Consider the following 20,947-nt stretch of genomic DNA (forward strand, 5'->3'; position numbering starts at 1 on the left):
TCCTTGTCATTCTCGACTTTCTACCAAACAATCTTCTCATTTACTCTTATACTATGAACTGCTTCGAGTGTGAGCTCAAACAAATCGAATCAAACATAGAGCCAAAAGTATTTTCTTTACTTTTAGTGAGAAAGTAAATTTTTCTTAAATAGAAATTGGTAGAATTGAAATTCACAGAAAATATAATTTATTCTTAAAATAAATTCTCATTACTTTATGGCAAAATAATAATATTGAAAAATTTGGAGAAACTTATGTTTTTCTCTTTTGGTTGGTGTGTTTTGAGGCCTACCAGTGCCATCTATTTATCAGAAGAGTTGGTGGAATCGTGCTTGAAGTGGTAGAATACAAATAATATTATTTTGATTAAAAAAAATCTCCAACTCCCTATTATTTAGGGTAAGGGGTGGCAATCCTAGATGAGAATACTCGGGTTTGTCGTCCCATGTATTTCATATAAGGGGAGTTGGGCCTTTCCTGTACTGGGTCAAATTATAAGTGCTTCATGAACTTTAACGCAACACTTTATAATTTTTTTCCAACCTACTACATTTTTTTTTCATTTCCCAAATTAAATATTATTTTCTCAATTAATTTAAATGAATTAATTTCTCAATTAAATAATTTTCTCGACCAAATTCTAATTCCGTTAAATTATAACAACTTTACCTAAAAGAATCTATGAGGAAATATATTTAATTTTTCTACATTCAATTGGATTCATAGTGACCAATTAATATAAATCTATTCTCGAACTTCAATTGATTAATTAATTAATAATTTGAAAACCATAAATTAATTCTCATGTCATTTTCATACCTAGTGAGAAAACCACATTCATTTCCGAATGTAATTTATTTCTCTAACTTTATTATTTCTATCCATTTCTATTAATTTGATTCATCCTACAATTTATTTCTAGTTTCAACGAGCTACCGTAGGATCGATTAAACATATGCAATTGAGACTCAAATGATTTATAATTAAGTTCTAGCTTTTGCCTATTAATTATAAACTCATTTAGTCACAAGTCATTTCACTATAATATAGTGACTGAGCTCTCCCCAACAGCATACCATTACGAAAGCAACTTGATTAGTGTTCCTCCAATGACCTTGTCACAAGTGTGTTACTCTCATGGGATATTCTCAATCTCTTTGTAATAATATCTGTTCTCTCAATATAATCTTATTTTATCTCATGGTAATCATTACATCATCCTTAATGGAAATTCAATTACTATCAAATAGTAATCAAGTCATTCATCACAAAGACGAGCGACCTGTGGTCACATTTACTTTTCATCAACCATGTAATGTCAATAAGAGGATATCATTTACCCATGTCTCAGGCTATGAATTCCACTGTTGTGAATGATGTTACATATTGCAGAAGTCGTACACCCAACACACCAGCTTCCGGTTTCTTATCTATTTGAACTTAGACTTTTACTTAAATCAAAGTGTACAAGTCACACAGACATAGTCCGTTATCCATTCAAGATTTAGTTATGCCACACTATGAACGTCACAAGTGAATAAACCCATAAATGGATTCAGAATCTATTCTTCTTGGGTCTAGTCTGATGTATTGTTAGTCCAATCAATCACATCTATGTCTCTTTCTTCTGGGAGTCATTCGCTCTGATGTCTAAGACAAGATATCTCCCCAATTGAAATTTGATAGACGACATATTAGTCTTTCAATCGATTTGCTTATTACATGTTTAGGTTTGTCTACTAATATAAGTTGTATTTTCGAATTATGATCTAACCACGTAATACCGTTTAGTATCAGTTAAACATTAGACAACCAATGAACAACATTTGCTTCTATTTTGCTTTGCATGTAAAACCCATATGAGGACAATTATAAAAATTACATCAATGAATTTGTTTTATTAACATATTTGTTCGAAAAAATTATAAGTTTACAAACAAATATACTACATTTAGCGCACTAGATCCAATAGTCACCCATTGGCCCTAGTGAAGTAGATGAGTCGTATTTCACATTCTTATGCTCTCCACATACTTCTCAAAACTCCTAGCTAGTAGAGTATAAGTAATACTATATGAGGCTCGCCTTAACACTTCATACAGAACTTTTCTTTTGGAGTTTGTCGTACACATGGTTTCCTACAGAGTGTGTTATAACTATTATACTCTCGGAATGTAACGGCCTAATTTTCAGTGGTGTCGGAAATGGTGATTTGAGATCACTAAATTCGACAAATAAGATTGAACAAGATAGTAATTTAATATTTATGAGTCAAGTAAGAATTTAGAAGAATATGTGAAATGGTGAAATTAGTGAATTAAAAGAATTTATTAGGTCAAACGGGTCAAAAATGAGGTATCGAGACCTCAAAGTTGAAAATCGAGCTATAAATATTTTTATAAATATTTATGGAGTGTCATTGAGTTAGTATTAAAGTTTCGTTAGAAAATTTTAACGTTTGGATGGCTAATTAATTAAAAAGGAGTAAATTGAAAATAGCGCAAAATTTGTTAAATTGTGAGTAAATAGCTTAAGTATTTAAAGAGATGGATTTAAAGAGCAATTAGACCCAAAGGTTAATGGCTGGACGGTTTGGGTATGAAATAAGCAAGAAAACAATGTGAACAAGGGGCAAAATTGGAAACAGTATAAAAGTTAATAGTTAAATAATGATGTAATTGAAAAATCTAGACATTTCTTCATATTTTCTCAGCAAAAACACCATATAAGGTCTGGAGAAAGCTGGTTTTTCATATTTTTACATCATGTGAGTGTAATTCTTGCTTTTTCTTGATAATTTTTATATTTTTATGACTTTTACAATTAGGTCCACTTGTAGAATTCATTAGTTTTTGATTTTATCGGTGAAATTGGAAGTTACCCTGGATGGATAAGGGAATTTTATGATGAATTATTATGAAATTTAAGTTCTAATTTCATATTAAGGTGGTTTTATTAAGTGATTTTGATAGGAAATGATATTTAGGACCTAATTGTGAAAAAGTTGTGAATTGAAGGTTGCTGTTGAAATTAAGAATATAAAAGGTTTTGAAATAGTTTATAATGATAAAATAAAGTGTTAATTGAGAAAAATTAGTTCAATTGATGGGTGAATTGAGCAGGGACTAAATTGTGAAAACTGTAAATTTTGGGGTAAAAGTGCAATTTCGAAATTTGAACAGCATAAATTGTGAAGTGAAATATAAATCAAATAAATGCTAATGAGTAGAAATATTTTATATTATAGATCAAGAATCCAAAGAAGAACGAGGAAAAGAAAAAGTTGCGGAATAGTCCCTAAATTTCAATATCTTCTACAAATTAGCGGGGTAAGTTCATATGGTTGAATTTAGATGTTTATTTGTTAATGATTGAAGTATATAATGTGTTATTATATACGAATTTGTTGTGGGATTGTGTAGATTTTGTTAATGAAAGAATAAATGTGGAAATGCAAATTAGGAAAAACGCAGGATTGAGTACGTTCGTATCGTGACGTGTGATGAATTGACGGATAAGACCATGGTTGTTCCATGACAAAGTGTGAAATGTAGGTATGGTATCATCCTTACTGAGTTGTGAAATGTAGGTATGGTATTATCCATACTGAGCTGTGAAATGTAGGTATGGTATTATCAAATCCATACTGAGTTAAGAAATGTAGGTATGGCATTTCCCATATTGAGTTGAAAAATGTAGGTATGGTATTTCAATGAGGAAAACCATACTGAGTTGTGAATCGTGGCATTGAGCAACGACATACTCAATTTCGTAAGCCGTTTCCTAATTTGATTATAAGAAATAAAAGAGAAGTGATCCAAATGAAAGAGATTGAGTAGTTGTTACTGTTGAGCTCAACTATGTGAATTATTATAACAATGGTTGTGAATCGCAGGAAACTTTAGTAAGTGTTTTGGTATTGTTTGGAAATATTATGTTTGGTAAGCATTACTTTTAACCTATGAACTTACTAAGCTTCAATAAGCTTACTTGTGTGTGTTTAATAATTTTATGTAGATTAACTTGAAGTGAAGTGGGTAGATCGGATCAACACAACAAAGCACACTATCCAGATCAATTCTGGTAGCTTTTGTTTTATGTTTGAAGATTTATATGGCATGTATAGAGTTTAAATGAAATGAAGTAAAGATGTTATAAATTAGTTAACAACATTTTGTACTAAAACATTTTTTGGTTAGTAGCAGTAGTTTGAGTTTGAAAATTTACCATAAATCATGAAAATATAAATTAGAGGTTGAATAAAATATGAAATTAAACCTTATTGAATCTAGTTTCACATAGAAGAAACGGTGTAAGCAAAAGGCTTTCATATCAAGAGATATTTGAATTTTTGTGAGACAAGGTCAGAGTGATTTTGAACTCCCCTGTTCTGATTTGTAAAAATCATTAAAAATTGTAAAAAATTAATTAGGAGTCATACTATATATGTATGGATTCCTTATTGAGTCTATTTTTAAGAGAAACAAACGTCTTGGTTATTTGAATTCTTTACATGGAGAAATTTGGTTTGTAGTGCACAGGGGTCAGAGCAGCCGAACCCTAAAACAGGGGAGAATTCAACCAATAAACTGTACTAATTGGCCCAACCAAAAATTCTAGAAAAAAATTAGTAAGTAGATATATGAGCCTAGATTTAGGGAAAATTTACGGATTTGCATTTCAAGTTTTGTAACTCGAGATATGATTTTTTTTTCATCTGTAACGCAGTTGGACAGCTTGTCTGGAAAGTATGATATAAATTGTTTGAATTTGTTTAAGTGCTCAAATAAGTTTAGTAATGCCTCGTGTTCGACTCCGGCGATGGTCTCGGGTAAAGGGGGCGTTACACGGAATGCCCTATAAGTCATTTTATCATAATTCTTCATGGGTTCCTTTCATTCATTCAAGATCTGTCACGCAATTGTTCCCTTATATGGTCGCCACAGGGGTCATTCTTTAGACTACGCCACACAGGCATTCCTTTTCAAATATTTGCCATAGAGGCATTTCCTTTCAGGGGTTTGCCACATAGGCTTACTTTTCTTGAGTTTTGCCACAAAGACATTCCTTAACATTCAGTACTCACCACAAAGGCTTTCATGTCCAAATTTTTGTCACAGCATTCTTTAACATTTAGTACTTACCATAAAGACTTTCCTTTTTTAGGTGTTTTAAATTATAAGGATTTGCTTAAACTCACACTTAGTGAGTTTTGCCCCTCATCGTCCTAGGACACACAAAGAACCACATTAGGTAATAACCTTCTTTAATTTTTTTTATATGATGCCATAACTCACCAGTTACTGTCTTACATGATATGGTCTTCTTTTAGTGCCATGTCCATAGACTTGTCCTTTCAGAGTTTAGTGTTTTTAGTCTTGACGGACTCCTTTGACGACTTTGGAGACAAACACAGATTCATCATGCATCAACTTATCATACAATGACTTGCTCATGACAAACATATTCTTGCTTTGAGACACACATGTACTTTTTATCAGACTCGTTCTTATTTTCAGAAATAAGCACACCGTAGTCATTCAGATTTATACGTCTTACTTTTCTAATTAAATTCGTCACATTATACTTTACTAATTTCAGTCTCATGCTTTGGCCACTTAGCATAAAAGTTCTTAGACTTTGTATTATGCCTGCATGAATCAGTTTAAGGACTCACCTGACTTCTATCTTTCTTAGTTCCAAAACTTCATATCCAGACTTCCTCTGGAAGATCGACAACAACCACTTGACATGGAGCACTCATAGGTAGGGATCCAGATCAACACCTCTATTTTTTTTTTTTTGTAAATGAATAAAACACTTTTGATTGTTTTAGATCTAGACCAAGAAAATACTTTCTGAAGAAGGTGGAAGAAAAACTCCCCTTTTTCAATTTCTGATTATCTAGATATACAACCTTTAAACTTATAAGAACTTGACACACGTCAAAACCCTATTCTATTTGCTATATGAGTGGTTTATAGCTTTAAGAAAATGTGTATCACAATCCATGGTTTTAAGTATAAATTAATATTTTCGAATCAAGCCCATCATTCGTTTTTAACCATCTCATTAAAATATAATCAACACCTTAACTAGCCAAACTTGGCTTATAACACCTTTCGGCGATATCTTGATTTTCTTGACTAGAGATGCTTCACTTTTTGAGACATTTTTCACTCATTACCCCAATGTTAACGGTTTGCCCAATCTATCCGCCAACGTATCATTTGGGTGGATAGAACTATACTACTGCTTACCTCTGACTTGTTTGCCTAACCAAGACTTCGCCCAAGGGCGCACCCGTAGACTTCAACCTCTTGGTTAGGTTCAACGTTTAACTTACTCAAAACCTATTCTGGAAATTCTTACTTTTAAAAGAACACTCGAGTAATAGGGTTTCGTCGGGCAGGATGTTACATTTGAAATTCAGGAAATGCAAAAGATTCCCTATGCATCAGTTGTTGGGGGTCTAATGTATGCTCAAATATGTACACATCCGAATATTGTGTAAATTGTTGGGATGTTAGGAAGATAATTAAGTAACTCTAGTATGGACCATTGGATAACAGCCAAGAGGGTTATGAGGTATCTTCAGATAACAGAATATTACATGTTCACTTATAAGAGATCAAATCATTTGGAGGTCGTAGGATATTCAGATTCAGAATTCGTTGGGTGAAAAAATAGCAAGAAATATATATCAGGCTATATTTACCTATTAGCTGAAGGAGCTATATATTGGAAAAGTGTCAAACAAACACTTGTAGCTTCTTCTACTATGGAAGCAAAGTTTGTAGCATACTATGAGGCATCAAACCATGGAATATGGTTGTGGAAATTTGTCATTGGGTTGCACAGTTTAGAGAATGTAGAAAGACTACAAAATCTATTTTGTGACAAGAAGTCAGCTGTGTTGTATTCCAACAACAACAGCAACTCATCTAAGTCAAAACATATTGACATAAATTTTCTAGTTGTGAAAGAGAGAGTGCAAAGTAGACAAATATCCATAAAGCGCATTGGGACAAACTCCATGATAGCAGATCCCTCACAAAATGTTTACCACCCAAAGTCTTTTACGAGCATACTACTCATATGGGTGTTATATCATTTGAGGATATCATGGTTTAGTGGGAGTTTGTATTTTATTTGATTTATGTTTGTTTTCAAACATTTATGTATTTGGTTATTTTCTGATAAAAAATGAAGTATTCAGTTTATTCACTCTGTTTGATACTGACCTCACTTAAGTTTAAGGAGGACCAATTGGAAATAGACATGTTTGGTTCACATTGCATGTAATTTCCATGCTACACATCCATACTTGATCTATGTCATTTGGTTATGTTAATATATGTGATCATGAGTGGATTTAGTTACGATATATGTAACGAAAGTCATCTTAGTTCTATGTTAACATCATTAATGGACGAGACTTTTTGGAATACCTTTTGGATATGATAGTAAAGTTTTGAGCTCATAGGCTTATATAATGACATGCAATTATAGAACAATTAATATATATGTGGTCCAAGTGGGAGATTGTTGAAAAAAATGAACATCACATATATAATAATAGTAATTACACGTTATTATTTACTGTCATAAAATATTAGCCCAAATTAAAAGTGATCTGATTTGGTTAAGTCTTAATAGGCTTTAGATATTAAATAAAGTATGGGTCAAATATGTGTAAATACTCTAGTAACTAATTTCTAATTAATGGTGGGTTGATTAGAAATCAGGATTAATGTGCAAAATTTATATATTAGGGTTATGGTCCATAAATTACACATACGTAACTTTCTAATATCTCATCTTTAGAAAAAAGAAAAGAGCCACTTTATTTGAATTACTTATGTGCTAATTTGGAAGATCAAAACCACAAGACCGAAGATTTCAAGAAATCAATGGATTCAGGTACGTTTTCACATTTAGTTTATTTCTTGATGATTTTACATGACAGATTCTGATTTATTAAGTTTTGTATAAGAATTTTACGGTTTTAACATCATATTTATGAAGTAATAATTATGAAGAACATTCTTTATGAAATTAGTTCTCTATAACAACATATGATCTAAAACTTTTAAGTGAAATCATAGCTATTTCATATAAGCAAGCCTATTAATTATCATTTATTAAATAAAAGTAATTTTAATTAAAACATTATTTTAATAAAATGATTAAATTTCACATGTCATATTTTATTAAATGAAAATAATCTTCAATGAGTATAATTAAAGATATTAATTCTATAACTATTAAGTTCCTATTAAATATTCTACTGTAAATTTGGAAAATCATAAACTTATAAATTGATTACTTGAATTTAGTAACTCGTGATAAATTAATTTAATTTAATAACTCACCGATTACTCGAACTTGTTAGATTTATGAGCTTTATAATTAATCATGTAAAAGAATGTAAAATAAAATATGCATAAAAACAATAATACATGCCATTATTAAACATTTTTATTTTTATTGATTTGGTTCTAACTTTCTTTTGTTTTGAACATAATTTCACTTTCTTTATTTGATTGAAACTCGGATATAAATTCTGTAGTAAACTTACAACGATTATCTCTCTATAATAGCACGATATAAATTCTATAATAAACGAAATCTAAACAGATAAATGAGACTGCTATAGAGAATGTTAATCGTATATAAAAAGAAAGAATATTAATTGGCTCGATTCATCTCAACTTAATTATGTTAATGATTTTAGTTTTTATTTTAGAGATTTTCTATAGTTGGATGCCCATATAAAATTTTGATTAAATTAAGTTAAATCTGGAACTTTATTTAATAGTAATCAAAGAGATTTTTGTAAATCAAATTATCAAGATGGGCTCCATGCCAAATATTCTTTCCCCTCAAAGGATCTAAGGCATTAAACAATTATGATTCACACGACTTTTGAGATAAAAAGCTCAAGTAAATCATTCTTGATATAATCTCCTAGTAAATTGAGAAAATCTTCAAAAAGAACAAACCAAATTGCAATGATAATATGTATACAATGTAGAACATACAGATTCAATTTACCTTTTTAAAACATCAACATATTGTTCTTACATGTCGTATATGATGATGATGATGATAATAAAAGCATGATGACATAAACATGATTAAATCTACGTATCAAATACGTATAATGATGCATGCAAAGCCATGCAGGAGAAATCAGAGATAAAGTACACAGAATAAGTTAAATAAAACGAAGGTGAGACTGAGAGAGATGTACGCACGAAGTTTCAATTTTGTTTGGGGAAATGGTAAAAGAAATTAAAAGCAAATGGCAAAAAGAAGCAAAGTTTTCAACCTTCAAAGATGTAAAAGCAAGTTCGTACAGAATTGGCCATTGTAATAAAAACGGTTTGATTACAAAAAACCGTGTCGTGTGAAAGAGAGATGACTTAAGAGATCTATTGCCCAGTTTTTAAAAGCTTAAAAAAAAGGTTAAAGATACAGAAGGAAAAAAAAAAATCTAAGGCTTGTACGAAAGAAGCTTTTGCCCCCATAGAATAAATAAAAATATATTTATGTTATTACACCTGCATAAACATTTATGGAGGAACTTGCCCTAAAAAGATTCCATTTCGCCTTCCTCCTACTTAGATGGTTGTGGCTCCAGCTATGATCCCATCCGTAAGACCACTTCGCCAAGGCCAATCAAAGGGTCACCTACATTGAGGATCTTCAAACCCATACCCACCAAATCCTAAAGAAATCTTTTGGGAATAAAAATATCTATTTTTCCCACCACTTTTTTAATATCAATTTCTAACTTAATTATAACTAGTTACATCGTATTAACTCATACATATCTTAAACTCGACTATCTGTCACTCTATATACATTTTTTTTTGAATTTACCTCAAATTCTTTTTCTATATAAATTTCCCAAAATAAATAAAAAAGGACAGTAATAAACACACTTTTCGCATCATTTTTCAACCACATTTTTCAAAAAAAAAAAAAAAAATTATCTGTACTCTTCAACCGTAACCGCAATGAAGAACCAATATGGCTCCCTTTCAACTCTAGCACCAAGATTCCCGGCATGTCTTTTCGCAACAACCTCTAGCTATCCGCAAAAAACAAACTCTTAGGGAGATTATCACCAAGATTCGATCATAGATGGTGCTTTTGCACTTACTAATCAACAAGCTCAAAATAAGTTCCTTCGAGCCCAGCGTTATGGCATTCCCACCCCCAAATGAAGAAAAGGATTACCCTAAAACTATTCTTATTAAGCTATTACATACTATAACATATATAATATTAGATTACCCAAAAATTTTCCTTTGATTTTTTTTCCCTTAATTAATTTAAGCTATTCGTTTGAGGTATCCCAAACATATCATAGTTCACCAATTAACCATAATGATATTGCTTGGTACACTTAGACTTTCACATGTTGATTTCCTTATATAAATTAAGATGTGTTTATTTCACTGAAAATAACATACAAAAATGTTTTCTACATTTTCTTGTGTTTGTTTCATGAAAAATAAATTAGTCAATAAAAAATAACTTATAGGTCAACGGAAAATAAATTCATTTTCGTAAAAATTACTTACATTTTTTTAAATACATAAGTCCTTTTTCAAAAATAATTAATTTTATTTTTATATAAAATTAACTTAAATCAATCCTACTATTACTATATTAATAATAATTTCAAATTTTAAAATATTTAAATATTAAGATCAAATATGATCATTTCAATATTATTGAATATACATATTTAATAATATAACAAATAATTAATATAATTTATTATGTTAACAAATCATTTAATATTAAAATTTTATTAATAACAATTTAATATTTTAAACAATATTCTTCATATATTATTAAAAATATTTATATTAATAATTTAATAATAAATATATATTACAATTATAAATATATTAATAATAAAAGTTTTATAATATAAAGGTTAAAAATGTCAAAAGTCCATGTACTCTTCACAAAGTTGAAATTTAATCCTTATACTTTTATTTTTAGCAATTTAGTCCTCTACATTTCAGATTTGAAAATACAAGTCCAATTATTAACACTGTTAATCTTTTGTTTTTTCCAATTTTATAGATGTGACATTTTAAATAAAAAAGTACTCACTTGGTAGCCATATAATTAAAAAATGATGTTGTAATAGACTTGAGTTCAACAAAATATTTTTAATAGTGTTAATAGTTGGACCTAAATTTCAAAATCTAAAAAGTAAAAAGACTAAATTCCCAAAAATAAAAGTACATGGACTAAATTCAAAATTTACAAAGAGTACAGGGACTTATGACATATTTTAACATAGTATAAAAATGAATATTTGTTTGAATATATTGCTTAGCTTCGTTTATCCTTACAACTCTAATTTATCAATATGCATTCTCAAATAAGTAATATATGTAATTTAAATTAAGTTTTAATTAGGCATTATTTATTATTAAGTTTATATATGATACTTGAATATTACAAAATATCATCTTATTATAAAATAAATTTCGATTACCAAAAGGAAATTATATTATAATATATTGTAATAAAGATATTTATATTATGTTCATTTCACTAATTCATATCACTTTCGATTTCGATCGACTTTATTTTTTATATAAATAATTGGCATTGTTATGGGAAAACTTGTACAAAGTTGAACAAAATCGAAAGGGACTAGCCAACAGTCCATAAAACTCCATTAATTTTTTTTCATTCAACAAAATAATTTTAATTTGAGGGTTTAACATTATTGTTTGGAAGACATGGTAGTTGGTTTCTTACGAAAGATTCAAAAGAGAGGCAAACGAAATGGATCATATATAGACTTGGCTTTGATTAGATGTCAATCATGAATAACAAAAATAAAAATAAAAACTCACACCCTATTGCTAAAATGGGTGCCACGTCGAGACAAAAGCCTTAAGGCTCGACAACTATGACATGGACAAGTTTCTCGACAACTTATAATTGAGACCAAATGGCTTCAACCTTGTCTATGGTGGAAACTTGGGTATTAGTGGGGTATTTGTGTTGTTTTTTTTGGTATGGTGTTTGTTAAGGATTCCCATTTTGAGAGAGTAAGGTAAGTGGTTTTTGCTTGGAGTCTTTTGCCGTCTTAATCCTTTTGCTATTACTTTATTAAGTAAAAAAAAAAAAAAAACATAAAAAAGGAAAACAAGGAGATTTGCTGTGAGCCTTGAAAAATGGAAAATGTAGGGGGCTTTTGCTTAAGGAACCAGACACAGTTTCCTACATGTACACAGCATGTCTTTTTTAAGATTTATTCAAAATTAAAGAAAGCATGCACGGGGAAGAAGCTTTGGACCATCAATAGTACTCTTTGTTTAAGGATTAGTTTGATATTAGTGTTAGAAAAAGATAAAAAGGACACTTGAATAAGAACAAAGTTTAACAAAAACGTGGTTTTATTTATGAAATAATTAAAACCAGAAAAAAACAAAATTAATTGCATTAAAAACGGCATGGCTGGTCACTTTCATTGTATATCACTTAAGTTATCATTTATATCTTTAATTTAATTTTTCTTTTATTTTAGTACTTAAATTTTTGTTCATTTTCAATATTTAAATTATTGTTTTCGTTATAGTTTATCGAAAAATAAAAGAAAAAGTTGACAATAAAAACGTTACACTTTCATCCCAATTTATCTAAAAATAAAAAAACTGGTAAGAATAATGTGACATGTGATATATTTTTATTAGATGCTAGTAATTTTTATAGATGAAATGAAACAAAAATAGTTCAAATATTATAGTTCAAACTAGTCTCACTTTTAGGTTTTAACTAAATTCGGAGTCAAGTTAGATTGGACCTATAAACAAAGGAGATAAGCTTTTTTAGTATCGTTTTCTTCATTCACAAAACTTAAGCCCGAAACCTTATTTAAGAGATATCAAATTTTCTATCACTTATCATCGAGCAAGTTGAATTAGGTTTTAGGAACCACTTAATATATATATATATATATATATGTACGTATATATTTTTGGGAAGAGGAGCTTTCCAAGCACCAAGAGTTCATCTAATGCTTGAAACCGGAATTTATGTTTTTATTGCAGAATGAAAATAACAAAGCAGCTAAAAAATGGGCACCCGAATATGAGGACTGCTTAGTTTAAGATGGACAGGAGTCTAGGAGGAGTCAAAAAGAGCCTCCAAAACGGATAGCAGGCTTAACACAGTGTGGCTGCTAAAAAGCAACAAAGCTGAAGGTTTCGAGGAGATTGAATATGGGGTTTTGTAGAGTTCAAAAGCAAAGCAAAGCATCCCCCAGTCCCACACCACATTGGAGACGCAGCCATTGCTTTGGCACAAATATTCTGTCCTATCGAAACCCCCTAATCCTATAGATGTTTGAGAGCCCAAAAACCCACGCTTCCCCTACACTCTCTTTGCGTCTTGAGTCCCTCACTAATTTCCCCCTTTAAACTTCCCCCATAGTTATGTTAAGCTCGAATTAGAATTTTGGTCTCTAGTTTCCATAATTTAATATCATTCATTTATTTTTATAATGTTTCGTGGTTGGTATAAATAATTTAATCTCTATATTTTGTATTATTAATTATTTTAATTAAAATATTTATATAATTTTTTTTAAAAATACCTGTTTCAACCAGGGATAGTAAAAAAACTCGAATTTGAGGAGTTTTGATCAATCCTACTAAAAACGGGTCAGTTTTTTTATTTTGAAAATTTAATTTCGGGGTGGGATGTGTTGGGCTTTTCATTAATATGTTCTTAATTTTATAACTAATTTTATGGTTTTTAATTATAACTTCATAGTCTTATAAGAATTTATAACATATTTTTAAAATTTTATAAATATTATTTTATATATTTCTTTATAATTTCTTAATTTAATAGGATTTTATAATATATATAGTTTGATTTTATAAAATATTATGTAAATTTTGGGCGACGAGTCTAGATAAAATCAAGAAAACTATTTTGAAGTCGGTCGAGGACACATTTTGAATAAAATCAAGTTAAATCAGGGTAAGGTGGGAGATAAAAAAAAAATTCAGTTAAGGTTAAGGTGAGAAAAATTGTACCATCTCGCCTTGTTACTATCTCTATTCCCTACTCGTTATGTAGTTAAGTGGTGTCGTTAAAAAATTTACATTGAAATAATTAACAATATTAATTATTTAAACTAAATAATAATATTAAAAAATAAAAAATCAATTTGACCTTATATTAATAACTCAATAGTTGTCAAATGACTTGGAAATTCAATAGTAAACCAAATTTAAAAATTTTGAATAAGGGGAAGTCAGAAAACGGGAGCAGCGTTACATGGTTAGATAAAAAGCATTGATTTTTAATCATTCAATTGCTTCTTTAACCTCTTTTTCGGCCCTTATGGGGTGAATGGGCACAGCTCGGGGGTATTAGACTAAGATCAAGCCTAACTTTGCCGACCCTCGGCAGTGGTAAACAACAACGATGACTAAGTCTTTTGAACTATGTTTACAGCTACAAATGGTTAAAAGTATGTGATAAAAATTTCAATTAAGGTTGATTGTGGATGGGTGGCTGATATCCCCTTAAAGCTTTTGCCTTAATGCCTTTGTGTTAGGTAGTAGGCCTTGGATTTTGGGGTGAGAAAAAAGCTCCATTCAATGGAAGAGAGAGAAAGAGGGAGAGAGCAGAGGAAACCCATGCTCTCTTGCACTTTATTCTCTTCAAATTCGATACTTTTCCTGTTACCTGATCGAGGTTTTTGTTCCAATAGATAGATAAGCTAACTCACAGGAAACCCATAAATAAATAAAAAAAGCTTAATATATAGATTAGTCCTTGAATTTGACAATTATTTTCACATTGACTCCTAAATGTTTTTTCACATTATCCCTAAAGTTGACATGTGATACACAAATTGATCCCTACAATAACACCGTACATGTTTTTTAAAATTTTGTTGATATGGACAAGCATAACATTGACATGTGAAGAAATAAGAGGACGACACATAGATCCATCTTTAATCATTTTTTAAATAATTTTTTTAAAAAAACCTTTAAATTTTGAAAAAAATTAAAAATACAAATTATAAAACTTCAAATATGTATATAAATTGAAAATAAAAATAAATAAATTTGATTAATTTTTAGAAAATTACAAGAAATTGTAGAAATTTAAATTTTAAAAATTTTAAAATATATTGTAAACATTAAAAAACAAAAATTGATTGGCTGACGTTGATCAACTCCTTGTTAGTGTCGGTCAATGTTGGTCAAGCCTAGTTAACTTCAATCAACTAATTATTTTTGTAAATTTCTAAAGAAAATTGACTATTTTTGTATTTTTAAATTTTATTTATTATTATTTTAGATTTTAAATTCTTTTTATTTTTTAGAGTTAAATATTTAAAGAGTAAGCTTTAAAATGTTAAATTTTAACTTAACTTTTTTTTATATATTCAAATTTTTGTATTTTTATAATTTATAATATCTCTTAAAAATTAAAAGAAAATTGATTTTTTTCAAATTTTTAAATTTTTTTTAAGAATGATTAAATATAAATCCACGTGTTATCTCTTTATTTCTCCTCATGTCTCCCCTATACTTATTTGCATCAGCAAATTCTTCAAAAATAAATTATGTTAGTGTAGGATTAATCGACGTAACAAATGCCAACATTAAAGACCAATATGATCCGAAAAAATATTAGGGGCCAATCTATATATTAAGCATTGAAAAGCTAATGGTGTTCACCATAGGAACCAATTTGTGTAACAGAAGACAAATTAGGGACCAATTTGATAATTAAAAAAGTTTCAAGGCTAATTTGAGAAAAGTTTCCAAATTTAGGGGCTAATCTAATATATTAAGCCCAAAAAGAACCATCTTTTCTATTTCTTCTTTATCTCTCCTTTTATATGTTCCTACATTGTCTTGTTCTAAGCTCAGAATCTCTTATTTTCATTTCCTAGCTTAAGTTGTTGTCCCTCTCTGTTCGTTTCACTTTCAATTCTCCTTCAGTTTTCTTCTTCTTCTTCTTTTTTCCCTCTCTGTTTCTGTCTTTGTCTTCTCCAGCTGAGCTGAAAAGACTTGCAAGTGAATTTCAGTGTACTTTTGGTTTTTCACCTTGTTGAAAATGAAATAGTAATGCTGATTATTTAAGAACTTGTTTTCTCTTCATTTCCTGAGGGAACAGAGGTTTACCCTTGTTTTCTCCTCAGCTGTCATTCAAAATTAGCCCACTTTTCTTCCCATTATTTTCCTGAAAAGACCTGTTTTCAAGGTTGTTTTTTTTTTCCCAACTTTTGTATTAGTCTGTTGGTTTTAGCTGAGAATATCAAGTAAATAGTTGAACCAATAGAAGCAACTTCATAAAACAACATTCATTGCTTACAAATTTGGATAGGCTATATGAAAGCTGTGAAACAATGAGAGATGGAAACTCCAAGAAGAGCAAGGTTTTTTTCTTCTTTTTTGTCTCAGACAAGCCAGAAACTCATTTGATTTCATTTTATGTTAAAGTACAAGATTGATGTTGACTGTATATTTCCCTGATGAAGCTTTCATGGCCCAAGACATTGGTCAAGAAGTGGTTCAATATCAAGAATAAAGCTGAGGACTTTCATGCAGATGAAGTTGATTATGGAGGTGATTTGATTGGATTTTAAGCCTTTTTAGTATTTAAGATTATACATTTGGATCTTGGATTTGGAATCTTTAGCATTTTATAATTTATATGCCAAGAAAAAAGATAACTTTTTGCATTATTCTAACTCTATGATTTTTACCCTTGGTTTTATACAAAAAAAAATGAAGTTCGGTTTTGAATTTCAGTGAGAGGTTTGATGCTTGCCATTTGCAGTTCAAGATCCAGTCGTTGTTTTCTTCCTGTTTCTAAAATTCATATTATCTGTTTTTTATGGTGTTTGAATATTAGAAATTGATACTCTACTAAGACAGTAGAGAAGAGAGAGAGAGACAGATAGCAGCTTTAACAGCTTTGTAGTTCATCTTTTTCAGGTGTTGATGAAGATTGGGGGCACAACTTCTCAGATAGGGAGGCATGCACTATCAAGAAAAGCAAAACAGGTTTGGATTTGGAAATCAGACTCCACTATAGTCATTGTTTTTGGACCACATCTTTCCCATTTTATCTAATGTTCAATTAACCAATACTAAAATGCTAATATTGTTTCAATCCTTACCAAATTTTATGTTTTACATGGATGCTAGAGAGATTGAGCAAGAGGTATTCGGACCGAGTTCGACGAAGTAAAATTGATCCCGACCTCTCTCAGTTTACGGATGTGCATAATTATAAGTATGTTGTTGCATTCTTAAATCTTAATTGTTTTCTGGTGTTGAGTTGTTTCTCAATAGGATTTGGTTTACAATATGTTTCTTTATTTCCATAATGGCATAGGATTTTTGTAGCTACATGGAATGTGGCTGGAAAGTCTCCTCCTAGTTATTTGAATCTTGAAGATTGGCTTCCTACCTCTCCTCCTGCTGACATTTATGTTCTCGGGTATGCGAAACCGGTCTGGATTTATTCTTACATCTCAATGTGTCTATTCTTATGAACAAACAAGCTTTATGGAATTGACAGAAGCCTTTTTTTGATCCCTTTATTTGGCCTTCTAGGTTTCAAGAGATTGTTCCTTTAAATGCTGGTAATGTTTTGGGCACTGAAGACAATGAACCGGCCAGGAAATGGTTAGCTCTCATTAGGAAGACTCTGAATAGCCTTCCTGGTACCAGTGGTGGCTTCCACACACCTTCACCAATCCCTGATCCACTTGTTGAACTGGATGCGGACTTTGAAGGATCAACGAGACAGGAAGCTTCATCTTTCTTTCACCGCCGATCATTTCAATCCTTGAGTCGTAGCATGAGAATGGATAACGACATGGCAATGCCTCAACCGAGGCTTGACCGTCGCTTCAGTGTTTGTGATCGGGTTATTTTTGGTCATAGACCGAGTGATTATGACCCTAACTTCAGATGGGGTTCCTCTGATGATGAGAATGGACCTGGAGATTCACCAAGCAACGCTCAGTATACCGAATATTCTCCAATGTCCTATGGTGGATCTTTTGCCTTAGAGGGAAGCAATAGACACATGGCGCATTCAAGGTACTGTCTGGTTGCCAGCAAGCAAATGGTAGGGATATTTCTAACGGTATGGGTGAAGAGTGATCTTAGAGACTATGCTCGCAACTTGAAAGTGTCCTGTGTTGGCAGAGGATTGATGGGTTATCTTGGAAACAAGGTACACCTTTGCTTGTTAAAAACTTTTTGATTTGAGAGATTTTGTTAAACTAAGAATAAGGAAGCATGCTCATTTCTTTGGTTTTGCAGGGTTCTATATCTATTAGCATGTTTTTGCATCGAACCAGCTTTTGCTTCGTCTGTAGTCATTTAACCTCAGGGCAAAAGGAGGGTGATGAGCTGCGAAGAAACTCTGATGTTATGGAGATCCTCAGAAAGACAAGGTTTCCCAGGGTTCATGGAATGGGATATGATAATTCTCCCCAAACGATTCTAGAGCACGAGTAAGCCTTTATATGTTAAATTTAGACCATATTAATGCTTGTCAAATTAATGTCATAACTTCGGTATAAACTTTATGTTTTGAATATCTTGGCACAGTCGTATTATATGGCTTGGGGATTTGAATTATCGGATCGCTTTGTCCTACCATTGTGCAAAGGCTCTAGTTGAGATGCGCAATTGGAAATCACTATTAGAGAATGACCAGGCACGTCCTTATCCTTTTTATTTGATCCTATATATTCATGTTTCATTTTTTATGGAGCTTTGCGCTGTTCTTATTTTCCTATGAGAATTCAATTGCTGAATCTAAAAAACTGTTGTATTCCAGCTTCGAATAGAGCAGAGGCATGGCCGTGTATTCGAGGGATGGAATGAAGGCAAAATACATTTCCCTCCTACATACAAGTTCTCGAATAATTCAGACAGATATGCCGGGGAGGATAGGCGTCCAAAGAAGAAGCGAAGAACTCCTGCATGGTAATCAGAATCATGTAATTTATGTTCAATATTCTAAAATAATATACGTTAATATAGGAAATTGTGACATGATTTTGCTTTCATAATGAACTATTTGATCTTATAATAATCATAAAACGAGCAAGTAATCAACCTGATATCTGTGAAGGTGTGATCGTATACTGTGGTATGGAAGAGGTCTCTATCAGATATCTTACGTTCGTGGAGAGTCCAAGTTCTCGGACCATAGGCCCGTTTATAGTGTATTTTCAGCAGAGGTCGAGTCTACTAGCCATAATCGAATCAGGAAAAGCATGAGTTGTTCCAGCGCCAGGGTTGAGGTTGAAGAGCTGTTGCCAGTGTCACATGGATATACAGAACTCAGTTTCTTTTGAGAGTTTTTTGACAGTCCTCATTCCATGCTACACTTCCCGGAAGACTTGACTCAGTATTAACTGCATGGCTGTGCAAGGTAATCCATCCGTACAAAATAACTAAATAAATACTTGGACTAAAGAAAATCTATTGCTTGTTCTTAAATGGTCCCATCTTACAGGTGAGTAAATGCCTTGTGGAAACTATACCATGGTGGCGATGAACACGTACCATCGACAGCAATCTGAAAGAAGGTTGGTCTTTACTTTTAACAGTTTCGATGTAACTTCATATCCTAAATTCATTTGTCTAATTCACTACATTGCAACAGGTTCTAATCTGTATATTGTCAATAAATTCCCGAACTCCAGAAGATCGTGGCATGTCATTGATTCACTACCATTGGAAACTGATTTAACATATGACTTTTTTTTTTCTTTTAAGATTCTTTTCAATGGAAAAAAAAAACAATAATGAATTGGCACTTACTTTTTGCACAAGTGATGGAAGATAAAAAAAGTCTGGAAGCTGAAGATATGATGGATGCTCATTACTAGTGGATAAAAAAGAACAAGTTTTGATTTATGTAAACCTTCTTTTACTGTTGCTGCTAATCATTTTACTGATATAAAAAGAGAAACTAGTTTTGTTTCAACTTTGAATTTGATTATTTCTATCATTACTTTTTATTTTCTTTTAGTTTACAAACTGTGAGCTGAACTCAAAAAGTAAAAGGGAAAAAAAAGCCAGGAAGAAAGGAAAAAGATAATACTTTGCTGAGATAAATAAATTTGAGATATATTGAATAAATTAGATTAAACTTCTGGTTCATTTGGTTTATTTATTTAATGCATGAAAGACCTTGACTTTTGCAAAAGACAAATGAATCCCAACAAAGCCTAAAATCTACTTCATTCAAGGAAACAGAAAAACAAAAATGAAAAAGAAAAGAAAAAGAGGCAAGTTTATAATGCCTCTGTTGTTTCAGATTTCACTAGCCCCACCTATTGGCCCTGCTTCAGCTATTATTATAACGAAGCATTGAAGCTTTTTTTAAGTCTATTGATACCCAATAAGGATCATGATGGTTGGTAATGGTTCACTCGGTGAACGGGGAGTTGTACGAAATGTTACGAGTATTTAGGCGGAAGAAAGGTGGTTAGAAAGAGAGAAGACCACAAATCTTGATTTTAGGAGTCTTATAAAGGGCGCTGCTGGCCCTTCTCAAAGTCTCACGTGTGTTGGATTTTTTATGAAGGATTGAAAAAGAAGCAAAAAGAAAAAAAAAATTTGATGAAAGATCAACTTGTGATCAACTGTTTCATTAACTTATTACAATGTCTACTGGAACAAGAAAGATTAAATAAACTGAAAATAATTACAACTTGGCCTAGTCTTGCAAATAGATTAAGTTAACTTGCTTTCTTATTGGTTGATTTCAACCTAATCAGCAATCAAAACGTCTAATAAAAAATCATCACTGTTTCAGTGCAAATTAGCAAGTTGGCAACTTGCAGGGTAAGGAGCTTGCAGTGTTGATGAGCTCCCAGATATGGTGA

General features: G+C 31.1%; 1 protein-coding gene and 1 long non-coding RNA gene across 2 annotated transcripts; both read left to right on the forward strand.

Annotated features, from left to right (window-relative positions):
* The first annotated feature begins 3,253 nt into the window (after positions 1-3,253).
* On the forward strand, positions 3,254-4,170 carry LOC128285279 (uncharacterized). The gene is made up of 2 exons (XR_008275747.1): positions 3,254-3,329; positions 4,018-4,170. It is a non-coding gene; the product is annotated as an uncharacterized LOC128285279 (long non-coding RNA).
* An 11,762-nt stretch (positions 4,171-15,932) lies between these two features.
* Positions 15,933-20,050, forward strand: LOC108459446 (type I inositol polyphosphate 5-phosphatase 4). The gene is made up of 12 exons (XM_017758813.2): positions 15,933-16,459; positions 16,562-16,649; positions 17,022-17,090; positions 17,235-17,322; positions 17,425-17,529; positions 17,646-18,273; positions 18,363-18,556; positions 18,654-18,762; positions 18,886-19,034; positions 19,183-19,485; positions 19,570-19,642; positions 19,720-20,050. Exons 1-10 carry the CDS (start codon positions 16,430-16,432, stop codon positions 19,406-19,408), a joined length of 1,686 nt encoding a protein of 561 aa, XP_017614302.1. The 5' UTR covers positions 15,933-16,429; the 3' UTR covers positions 19,409-19,485; positions 19,570-19,642; positions 19,720-20,050.
* Positions 20,051-20,947: the final 897 nt, after the last annotated feature.

This window comes from Gossypium arboreum, chromosome 12, assembly GCF_025698485.1.
Source record: "Gossypium arboreum isolate Shixiya-1 chromosome 12, ASM2569848v2, whole genome shotgun sequence".
NCBI lineage: Eukaryota > Viridiplantae > Streptophyta > Magnoliopsida > Malvales > Malvaceae > Gossypium > Gossypium arboreum.